At 32.8% G+C, this 12,146-nt stretch overlaps 2 protein-coding genes across 2 annotated transcripts; one reads left to right on the top strand and one right to left on the bottom strand.

Moving 5' to 3' along the window:
• The first annotated feature begins 3,895 nt into the window (after positions 1–3,895).
• On the top strand, positions 3,896–6,511 carry LOC129311367 (sphinganine C4-monooxygenase 1-like). Its single transcript, XM_054953644.1, has 2 exons — positions 3,896–4,458; positions 5,674–6,511. The coding sequence occupies exons 1-2, from the start codon at positions 4,234–4,236 to the stop codon at positions 6,235–6,237; spliced, it is 789 nt and encodes a 262-aa protein (XP_054809619.1). The 5' UTR covers positions 3,896–4,233; the 3' UTR covers positions 6,238–6,511.
• A 2,541-nt stretch (positions 6,512–9,052) lies between these two features.
• LOC129311366 (protein PHYTOCHROME KINASE SUBSTRATE 1-like) lies at positions 9,053–11,176 on the bottom strand. Its single transcript, XM_054953643.1, has one exon. The coding sequence runs from the start codon at positions 10,720–10,722 to the stop codon at positions 9,211–9,213; it is 1,512 nt and encodes a 503-aa protein (XP_054809618.1). The 5' UTR covers positions 10,723–11,176; the 3' UTR covers positions 9,053–9,210.
• Positions 11,177–12,146: the final 970 nt, after the last annotated feature.

Below are 12,146 nucleotides of genomic sequence, written 5' to 3'. Positions count from 1 at the left end.
AGAGTGTCATTGATAAATTTGGTGTCTCTAGCCTCATGGATTCCAAAACAGCCATTATAGCCAATGAGTGAATCTTTATAAGAGATAGGAGCTTTGAAGGCTTTAATTCCATTGATCATATTTTCTTTGCTTGTGTTTGCATCTTGTACCTAATCTTTTCTAGATTGTAGTTCCATAAGTTAGACGGAGGTAGATGAAGTTTCTTTCCCTGTTGAGTGCTTGTTGATATGCTTAGATGATATCGAGAGGTCTTGTAGCATATCCTGACCTTTGTCAACCATCTCTTCGTCTCACTTCATGGTATTTTTGTTGAGTAAATCGATTTCTTCTTCTAAAATAGGGGGATCCAAGATTTCATCTAATCTTGTTGAAGGAGAGAAGATGAAAGGGGAAAGTTTGTGGATCTGGATCAGTGATCACTATGTCCCAAGTCGTAATTCTCCCAAGTTTGCTGACTTGTTATTTTCAATTTTTAAGAGATTTGTTAACATATTTTCAGAATTATATTTAAATTTTTAATTAATATTACTTTTCTGGAATGATAATTTTTATTTTGAAAAGTGATGGATTATTAATTACAACCTTAGTCTCAAATATAACGTTCATTGGAGTGTTTTGATAGTACAAAATATAAATCATCTCTGAACTGTGTCTCATTAATCATGAGATATTTGAAATTCGCAAAGAGCAAGGAATTTCGTTAATTCATTAATCATTAATTAAAGGTTAATCAACACCCACCTTGGTGGATTCCATTATTGCCAGTTGCCGCCACTTCTGTCAATAAATTTTTCTTTAAAAAAAATAGTTAATGGGCAATTTGGCCCAACAATTATGAGTTTAAACATATATAAAATCCTAAACTTTGTTTTGCCACAACGTTTTTTTTTTATTTTTAAAAATGATATAATTTTACTTTACTGTTAACAAAACTTAACTTTGACAACCAATTAACTACAAAATAATTTTAGAAATTGCATAAAAAGATAAAAAATGAAAAAAAAATCCAAAAACCACATATAAGGATGCAAAAAATATAAAAAGGATAAATCTTTTTTGATCTTTTTTTGTAATTTTTTACTTAATAAATAGTCAAAGTTAATGTTTGTTAACAGTAGGAATAAGCATCTTTAAAAGCTGAAGAGTGATTTTACACTAAAAATAAATTTAGGATCTCAGACCTATAGTTTAGGATTCAAATTATCACTTAACCCTTAAAAATGATGCTATATTATTATTTGGATAAATTATTCATCAAGTTACCTAAATTATATGATTTTCTCTTTATTATAAAAATATACCCACACTTTCTTAAAATTCAGTTTTCTTGATTTCAAATTTAAAATTATATATTTTTTATTTAACTGAATTGATGGATGCTTCTGTGTTGGATATGTTAAGCTTATCTGTTCGGATATGTTACTTAACTCAACTTGGAATAAAGTATAAGGGATGTTACAAGTTAGAATAACACAGTTTTTTTTGGTAATTTCATTTTGTATTTTGGCAGCTTTGACATAATCCTTGTAAAACAAGGCTGATGTTTTATAATAAAAATGATAAAACTTTGTCTATTATTAAAAAAGTGTAACTATATATCTAATATTTAATACTATAAATTAAATTTAAATAATTTCAATTTTAATTAAAAAATTTTAATTTTAATTTTTCAGCCACAATTTTATTTTTTAAAAAATAAGTCCTTGTCAAATGACTTAATCGGTTACCGCTAATAAAATACTATATGACTTCATATACAAGAAAAATCGAATATAAACGTATGACTTTTACACCATTAACATTAATCACTAATAAACAATTTACAATTATTAATATAAAATTAAGAGAATTTCAATGAAAGACAAGGGAAATAATTGCATTGTAGGATCATGAAATTTCATTGCAGGATCAAATGATTGATTTGATTTTATGTTTTCATGTACAATTACCAAATTGTCTTTCACTCATTAAAAAAATTCCATCTTCACCACCATTTAAGTTAACTTATTATTTTAGTAATATTTACTTATCAAGTTACGAAAGAAAATTTATTAACAAGGTTTAACTTGTAAAAGGTGTTTTGATAATTTATAGTTTATTTGTAAACTATCGTATAACATGTACCTTTTAATTTATGAAAAGAAAATTTTGAGCAATGTTCAATATATAAAAGGCGAGTCTTTATAACTTAAAGTTTACCTGTCAAAATGAAAAGAAAACTTATCATTTTATTAATATTTTTTGTCAATTTATTAAAGAAAACTTGTCATTCAATCAAAAGAATGCGAGTTATTATTGTATTGACAAGTAATTTTTTTTTTCTTTTTGATATGGCAATTAAAATTTTAACAAGTCTAGCTACAATGATAATGGAGGACGGAATTTTCTTAATTAGTGATGGGCATTTTGATAATTAATGACAAAAATGTAATGGCAAATTAGTCCCTTGTTTATGTAGGGAGATTTCATAATGTTTTGGATATGGTTTGTAAATATGTCCCTTCGATGGTTCTTTTATTCTTTATTAAAATTCTTCTTATGAAATTTCCATTTATATGATGTAAGTGTGCATTAAACTGTAATTATATCACGTCTAAACTGCAAATACTCGAGAGTTACATCATCCAAATCCAAAACAATAAACCATATTCAATTACTTTTCTGATCCACAGTATATGTCTAATTTAATTGCCTGAATAGTTAAATTGGTGGCGCAAAAAAAAAAAAAACAAAGAGAGAGAATCGTTAAATAGAAATTGGAATGTTAAATATGTAAAAGGAACTGTATTAATGCTCCTTAATATAAGACAACTTTAACTAACTTTACACTTATTAAAAAATTGTGGTTATATTCTTAATTTTTTTAAAATATATAAATTTTCAATGTTGATCTGCTTACAATTAATAATCATAATAAATTATTATTTAAAAATTCAAATGATAATAAATAAATAAAGAGAAAAATTTAAAAAATTAATTCTTCTAACATTGCATTATAAGTAGGAAGAAGCAAGGACAAAAAAAGCTTTTTAAAACTTTACACTTATTAAAAAATTATAGTTATATCCTTAATTTTTTTAAAATATATAAATTTTTAATTTTGACCTCCTTACAATTAATAATCATAATAAATTATTATTTAAAAATTCAAATGGTAATAAATAAATAAAGAGTAAAATTAAAAAATAATTATTCTAACATTAAGGGCAAAAAAAGCGTTTTAAAATTTTTTTATATTAAAAATAAATAGGAAGGAGTAATATTTTTTTAAAACTGTTCTAATTAAAAATTCAAGAAATATTAATTATTTAATTTTATGTAAAAAGAAAAAAAAGAAAAAATTAAATGTTTTAATTCTAATATGATGAATTGAACTTATATTTTGGATAAAACAAAATTAGAAAAAAGGATTGACATGTTCTTTTGGGTCAACAATGATATTTAAATTTAAATAATTAAATGATTCGAATATCTGTTTGTTCAAAGAATTCTGACTTGCCCGGCGGCGGATCTGACGCAAGTTTGTGTCCAAACGCGACGTCCACAAGTGGATATGCTCCACGCGCTCATGAACTTGAAGGTCTTGAACCCAACTCAATAACATTTAAATTTTCAAATGTTTGTTTCTTTTTTGGCCAAAAATTAATTAGAAAATTCAGAAATTTGCCTGGTCAAAGCCGGTGTCGTTTTACCGTTTACGATTTTTCCAATGCTTTCAAACGACCACCTCACTATCTTTCCGGCTTTCAAACTTCGATCATCTGTCACCACCTACACCTTTATTCTTTCTTCTGCCCAATCACCACCGTCCATTCCTTTTCCATGTGCTTGATCACTTCGTTCTTTTCCGATTTCCTCTCGTGCTGCGACACTTAGAGGGTGCTCGATAAAACACGTAGACTAGCGTCCTAGCAATTTATAGTGATATTTTCGTTGCGACCGACTTCGTCTTTCTTCTGTAATCGTCCCTTCTCTCTCTGGACTCCGAACACCTTTGGAATCTTCCGTTTGTGGGGAGCCATAACTCTATAGGTCCTTAGCCATTTTCAATGTATGAATCCGATTTCGTTGTTATTTGGGTGGCCGATTAATCATAAGGTGGGAGGGTCAATTTTTGGGGTTAGGGTTTATTTATATTTTCTTGTTATTTTACCTCCGTGAACTTCTTTCTGGTTTCATGTGAATTTTGAGTCGGGTTAGGTTTTGAGTTCTTTTTTATTTGTTTTACGAGAGATGGATTTTGGGATTTCTGATGAATTGTTGGGAACCTTTGCTCCAATTTTTGTTTATTGGATTTATTCTGGAATTTATGTTGTTCTCGGATTATTTTCCGAGAATTATCGATTACACTCGAAGAAGGATGAAGATGAAAAGAATTTGGTATCCAAGGTTTCGGTGGTGAAAGGAGTTCTTCTTCAACAAGTAGTTCAGGCTGTTGTGGCAATACTCCTGTTTGCTGTAAGTGATCGAAATTTTCTTTATGATTCTTTTAATGGATAGAAACTCTTTAAACTGTCTGATTGTGATGTTAACGATAAATGCCCGTTTATGTGAATCCTTTTTAAATAGATTTTATATTTGGGATGTAGTTTCGAATTTTATCATATGGGAATCGTGTGTGTTTATTATATGCTACTTCATATGGGGTAATCAGAGAAATTTTACTGTCGTCATAGTCTCCCTAATGGGTGACAAAAATATTAGATCGTTGTCGTATCTGTCTAATATAAACCCTAAAGGAACCTTTTTCCTCCCTAAAAGCAAAAGATGACAAGTTGGAGAAGTTCTCGTTATTGTCATCTCCCACGCAAATTGGTGATTGATTTCCCCCTTTGGAAAGGACATCTCCAATTTTCATTTATCCTTTCTTTCCCCTCTCTGGGAAATGGATTATTTGGGGGTGTTTTGTTGCTGTAAATCACCCCAAAAGAACGAAGAAGAATCCAATTTCAATGATCTTATGAATATTTTTGCTTTTACTCTTTTATTTTTGACTTTGGTGTATTTTTTTCTGGGACTGGACAATTCTAACAGATTGAAGAGTTTATAAGTTTTGTGGATAACGAATAATAATGTATTATTAATGTAATTACATCAGGAACGGATTTGATCTGCTAACGGTTAATGGTCAATAAGAGGGGAGGCTAGATGTGGACTTGATGAGGCTGTCTAGGAAGCTTGTCAATGATTATCTCAAGGCTAAGTGATTAGAATTATGAGATCTCATAAAAATCAATAGTCTCTGGCCAATAAAAAAAAGAATCAATAGTCTGTCCATTTTAGATGAATACTATAATAGCGAACATACTGGTTCTTTTGTGTATCACAGGGCACACGTAAATAAATCTTAAGATGAAATTTGTCATGAGAAATTTCATGAGACTCGTTTAGACAACAATCCATGATCAGCTAATGCAAACTCATGGCAACTAACCACTTGGAAGATTGGGCACAGCCAATGATTTGTTTCCTTTCCATTACTAAACATGACCTAGTGCTTCTGGCAAAGTGGCAGTGGAAATTACAGAAGCCATTGTCTTTTCCTTTATAATTTCCTTGCAATAATGTCCTTTTTTTTTCTTCACTACATGTTGAGTACTAAAGCATAAATTGGTAAAATTTTGTTTGGATATGACATTTTAAATCATAATTACCTCTTTTGTTACTGTGTAGGTCACCAGTGGGAATGGTGATGACGGTGGAAATGTCACTGTTGAAAATACGTCCATCCTTGTATTACTGAGACAGTTTGTTACTGCCATGGTGGTTATGGACACTTGGCAATACTTCATGCACAGATACATGCATCACAACAAGTTCTTATACAAGCACATCCACTCTCAACATCACAGACTTGTTGTTCCCTATGCATATGGAGCCCTGTACAATCACCCTGTAGAGGGGCTTCTTCTAGATACTGTAGGTGGAGCTTTATCTTTTCTTACATCTGGCATGAGCCCACGGGTCTCCATCTTCTTCTTCTCCTTTGCCACGATTAAAACTGTGGACGACCACTGTGGATTATGGCTCCCTGGGAACCTTTTCCATATATTTTTCACAAATAATTCAGCCTACCACGATGTGCACCATCAGCTATATGGCACCAAGTACAATTTCTCACAGCCATTCTTTGTTATGTGGGATCGAATCCTGGGTACTTACATGCCTTACTCACTGGAGAAGAGGGGAGGTGGGGGTTTTGAAGCTAGGCCTTCTAAAGAGTTCAAGGATGATTGATCTTTTTGTTTGATGAGAGCATTCTTTGTCTGTAGTAGTATTATTTTTAATCGTGATGAGTCGCACTGCCCAACTGATTTGTATATATACATATATGCTTCTGTGCTCAATCTTTTGGCTTTATTTATGTCCATATTAGATTGCCCTTTAATAAGGAGATTGTGGATCTACCTGTTCTGGTGGTTTTCTTGTACCCTTCAATTGCTGGCTTCAGAGCACCCTGTTGTCTTGCTTCTATCAACTTGTATTTTTCATCTACAAATTATTTGTGTTCTGCCCACCTTTGTGGTTCTACTTGCTGGAAAGTTCAGTTCATGCTAACATTTAACAATAAACTTATGTCTTGTTTGGTAGCATGGGAAAGTTTTTGCTAGAAGAGGAAGAGGAAGTGAGATTTCAAAACATGTTTGGTATGCATGCGAAAGTAGGATATATCTATGTAGGGAAGTGAAGGAGGATGTAGGTTCTATGGATGTGAAGGTGGAAGTATGTTTCATCAATTTTGATAGAATCAAATTCTCTAAAAAAGTGAGATTTAGTGTACCAAATGATCTATTTTTCAATTCAATTTTCACTTCCACTTCTTCAATCTCAATTCCATGCCATAAAACGAGCCATTGGTCTTTTATTCCATCTAATTATATTTCAATTTCAATAGTTTTTCACTTGTTCTAGGGGGCAAACTCAAGCGTACCATTTGAAAATCTGAGATCCTGATTCAGAAAATAAAAAAGGGCTTACAATAGAAGGTGATTGATAGATTAGTGAAGATTGTCTCGTTTAGAAAATAAAAAAGGGTTTACAATAGAAGGCAATTGATAGATTAGTGAAGATTGTCTCGCGTTCACTCTAGCTTTCAAAGTCATGAATTGTATATGGACCTGTCTTAAATTCTTAATGATCCAGTCTTGATATTGATGCTGGACTTCGTTCCTGCTCAATGGTATGAAGTCATTTTCATATTGTTTGCATTTCCACCCACATAATCTATCCCTGTGGTTAGTTATTTCGGTCATCTGCAGTAGTTTTGAATCATATTTATGCATCTAAACAACCATTGCTCTTTTTATCAAGGAAAAATATATTGCTAAATATGATGAACCAAAGACTCGACCATTTCTTATAGTTTCTGCAGAAACGACTGCAGAAGTTATCTTTTCTGATGCTACTATCATGCTCCATCTAAACAAGGTTCTAAAACCCCAATCTATGTATAGAATGATATGTGGCAAATATTCCCTATCAGGTCTATTAGGTCGTATTCAAAATATTCATATCCGAACTTTGAACAAATATACCATAATTACTTTCATGCCTCATAATAAAGATATTGGACATCAAGTTTAGAGGTTGTGTTTTGTTCTACTCAAAGTCTTGTGGAGAGAGAAAGGCAATCATCTCCTAAGTGGTCCTTGGGTACCAAGCTTATCTATCCTCCAATCAATGATGGTGCAGACTGCAGACAGGTATATCATACAGAAACCATTATATGGACAGACAAAGGCTAAATATTCTGATGTTAGACCCGACCATTAATATGTTAATTTGCACCACATAAAGCTGGACCTATTAACATATTTAAAATGACATTTTATTTTGTATCATAGACAGATACGCAAGTGTTCTTTTGTGGACTTGATAGCTTGCCTGGTTTTGCTCTCTTCCAAGTAAACATAAGGATCCAGATTCTTTGAATTTTGCCCCTCAGAAGTTTCATGAAATTATTTGCCTACAAGTTCCAGAAATGACTCTTTATGGAAGTGTTGGTACTTATTAGATTTATAGTTATTATCTACAGAAGGCTCTATAGACAAGCTTCGTTCACTATGAAGGTTTCAGGTCTTAAGTCATGAGTTAATCAACCACTCGTGGAATGAGATCAAGAATCGGAATAGGGGCTCCTGGTTTGGGTTTATCAGCTTCCACAATGTCAAGGAATTTTATTTTCCATCGTATGACATACTTTTGATGGATTTCTGCAATATTGACTGTGACATAAGCATAATGATTATAAGCTCGATGGATGGACCACCATATTTATTAGGTAGTTCTAATATTGAATATGCCTGGCTTCATTCCATGGTGAGCATTTCGCCGTCGCTGTTGCCAGTTGCATGTCACTATAAAGACATTCTCGAGGCTTGAAATTCTCAATTAGTCAGTTATGATGAATAAACCTCTCATAATTACACTTATATTTATGTCGCGAAATTGAGGTGTCCTCAAGCTTGTTTGAAATGTCCTGCAAAAAATGGAAAATAACAACTAAATAATAGTGAAATAACATCAAACATATAAAGCAAGACTATAACAGTGTAGGGAAAGCAAGCTCTTACTGTCAAATAGTTAACTTTAACCTCCTGACTTTTCAGGCCCAAAAAAAAAAGGAACCACCTGACTTTTGTTTTGTTCCTATGGAGAAAGGTATAGGATAAATTTTATACAGTCACACCTTTTGGATGCATTATTTTCAACAGCCAACAGAACTAGGGGAAAAATACATATAGAAAAGGCAGATCTTATATCATTTGCAAGTGGTCCTTCTAGGAAAAGTATCATCAAAAGTTAAAAGGAAGATAGTTGCACTTTCCAAAATGTAATGGTGATATCAGATACATCCATCATTATAAATAAAAACAAAAAGCTATGCAACAAGCAAACTCTGGATTGGAAGAGATCATTACATGGGGCATTTTTCCATGCCTTGACAATACGAGGTTTCCTTTCACGCCTTATCTATGGCAATATGAGTCCATATGCTTCCTTCCAAAATGATCCATCTTCATCTTGTTTATGAACCAGACACAGCAAATACTGATGGGCAATATGTATTTATATATATCAATGCAAACAAAATAACATTACAAGGTTTTAAGAGATTTAAAACTATTTTAGCAACCAGATTTAGAACTCAAATACACCAAGTGAAAATGCATAACTTAAGTCCTAACCGCTAGTTAATTCAAACTACTGCTAAATGTACAGGGGTTGTGAAACATGTGATGAGTATGAACGTTGAAGTGGGGGTCGGGCATAAGCATGTTGCCCATGAATGGCACCAAAATTTCCCATCTTTGTATCTGTCTTGAACCTTGTCACCTGAGCCAAGGTATCAGACCTGCGACGAATTAGCGGGCTATAATTAGGTTTTTCAAAGGTTATGAAGGCATCCCCAGACACCCTCACAGCCTTATGACTCTTGCAGCCCATCAGCGTACTAGAATGTCTCCTTTGCATCTCTCTGCTAGCTTTTGTTGTTCCAGCTGGTGATGTATACGCTGTTTTTGCCGGTATGGTGGCCACTGCACTTTGTTCTTCACTATCTGACAGGACAGAAAAATCTGCAGCACTGGCAGTGGCCACACTCCATTCTATGCTTGCCTCACTTGGTGCATAACAAGTTGTAGGGGAGGCACAACCAGAAGCAACTTCTGATGTCTGTCTATTAAGGAAGTGGTTGGTCTTACCTGTAAGGCTGTCAATCTCAAATAAATCTGAACTTGCATCACTCTCAGTATCATTGTAATTTCCTTCAAAAATGTCAATTTCTTCCACTTTAGGTGCAGCAGCAGCAGCAGCATCCCAAGAGGGCCTTGTAAGCCTTTTATCAAAGGTCAAAGATCTCCTGTTATTCAATATTGGGGAGCCAAATACCTCCAGTGATTTCCTTGGCTTCTCTTCTTCCTTCTGCTGAAGTTTCATATTCACCAGCTGATCTTCTAGACCAGAGTTCACAGCTGAGATTGCTAAATCTGGCTTTTTGAAGCAAACATCTTTATTGCACAAGAGTTCTTCACGAGGCTTGTTTGTCTTAACTGAATAATCAGCATCTTGGCCAGCTTTAAAGAGGTTGTTTTTGTGAGATCCTTTGCTATGGACAACACCATAAGTAGGATTATGGTTATGGTCACTGATATCAACAGAATTATCATCAGCACAGGCGCATTTGCAGCCAAGACCAGCTAGAAAACTCTTTCTCTGTATCTTGCTGTTCCTGTTCCTGGAAGAGATCCGCTGAGCATTCGGTAATAGTTTACTCTGGCTGTTCCAACTTGATTCAGATCGAACGCTTGGAGTTCCGTAGTGGGGTTTATTGGACTTCCGGGTTTCTAGAGCTCTGTGATCTTCATCTTTATGATACTGGTACTGCCTTGCAGGCACGTTAGCATTAGCAACTCTGGGACTGTCATGATCCATTCCTCCATTGAAGTACTTACGAGCTTCAAAGACTCCAATATCTCCATCTTCTTCCTTCTTTTCTGCTAGTTGAACTTGAAGATGGAGATGCTCCCACCTATTGCTGGTAAGAGAATTCCTAACATGCCTCCCTGACTCTGCAACTTTCTCTTCATTGCTGTTCAAGTATGAAGAGATGAAAGCATCACGTTGGTGGTTGTTTCTGCTCTCAGAAGCTGAAGTTCTCAACTGATGGAGGCTGCTGTTTGCAGTGATGGTAGCCATCGTTACAGGATCATTCTTGAGCATGGTTTCAGGTGCTAAGAAAGAAAACAAATTAGGACTATAGGACAAGATGGTACAATACTGGGAACTGAAGACGCAGAATTGAAAGAAGAAGAGGAAGTTGGGTGAAGCTTTTTGCAGGAAGTAATGGAAGCAAGAAAGGATTTGAAATGAATGAGTGAATGGACATAGGATTACATAGGAGGAGTTCTATAAGTAGTGAGGGTTGTGGAATATGAAAATGTCAAGGTAGGGCCATGTGCTTCTGGCCTAATTGACACCTCCTCCACAGTTTCCACGCGTAAATATTTTGCATTCAGACTAATAAATTGGGAAAAATAACTTTTAATTAAAACTCTAAACATTTCAAGTTCTTTCAATAATTGTAAAAGTATATTATTATTATATTTTTTAAACTCATACTCTCTAAAGTTATAATTTAGTCTTCAGTTATTATTACATTGTCTTTTTTGTATGGGGATAAGAATGAATGGAAACACTCTTATGATACCTTTTTCTTTATGTATGAAAAAGAATTATTGCCATTTGTTAGGAGTTTTACACTCATGTAGCCAAAGCCAAACTCATTTCACTTTATATTAGTCAAGCCTAATGTAGCTTCTAAAAGGTAAAAACTAATTGGCATATCACAGAAAAAAGAAGAAAGAAATCCTATTAAATATCATACTTAGTTTTTAACAATATAAATCCTGTTAAATTACGTAGTTAAATAATGAAATTTGAAAGTATGTGAATAAAGTAGTACAATATCTAATGAGATGCATGAGGAAATTTTAAAAAATTAAGAAAAATGCACAAAACTTTAGGAAGTGCACTATTAATAACTTGTGGATGATGAAGTTGCTCTAAATTTTATATTTCATATATTGATATGTTGATTATTAAGTCTTAACTTTTGAAAACCGTAAGCGAGAACTTTTTCTTATGATCCTTAAAATAACTTTAATTTTTAAAACCATTTAATATTGATTTTATGTTTTGATTATAATTATTTTATATAAATTTCTAAGTGATAGAGAGATAATATTTTCAATTTTTACCTTTTTTTTATTGTCATTTAAGAAAATTATACAAATTTTCTTGCGTATTGCAGAAATTTTGGAATGAATTATACTATATTAAATTTGTAAATAATATGATTTATTACTATAAACTTTTTTATGATAGTGATCATGACATAATTTTTTTTTTTTAGTGAAAACTTGTAAATGTTATTATATACTAAACTTCTTTCCTTTTCAGATCTTATAAAAAATGAAGAGATGGTTGGGGCCTTTATTTCTTAAGAAAATGGTTCGATTTCAATTTCCTACCTTTATGTATAAAGTAAACTTAATTAGTTGAAAGAAGTCTATTATTTGTTCTTTCTATCTTGGGAGAGAATTTGTTTGAGTGAATAATACCAATGTCTTAGAGGAAAATACAAG

Source organism: Prosopis cineraria, unplaced genomic scaffold (assembly GCF_029017545.1).
Source record: "Prosopis cineraria cultivar Desert tree isolate PC_DT_omini unplaced genomic scaffold, ASM2901754v1 PC5, whole genome shotgun sequence".
NCBI classification, from domain to species: Eukaryota; Viridiplantae; Streptophyta; class Magnoliopsida; order Fabales; family Fabaceae; genus Prosopis; species Prosopis cineraria.
Note: the sequence above shows the minus strand (reverse complement) of the source record. Positions and strands in the feature narration are given on the sequence as shown.

What these genes read in the sequence shown, in the direction of transcription:
- LOC129311367 (XM_054953644.1), top strand. Translation starts at nt 4,234, where the DNA reads ATGGATTTTGGGATTTCTGATGAATTGTTGGGAACCTTTGCTCCAATT. An exon ending in TGGCAATACTCCTGTTTGCT is followed by an intron (nt 4,459 to 5,673) that starts GTAAGTGATCGA and finishes GTTACTGTGTAG; the next exon opens with GTCACCAGTGGGAATGGTGA.
- LOC129311366 (XM_054953643.1), bottom strand. Translation starts at nt 10,722, where the DNA reads ATGCTCAAGAATGATCCTGTAACGATGGCTACCATCACTGCAAACAGC.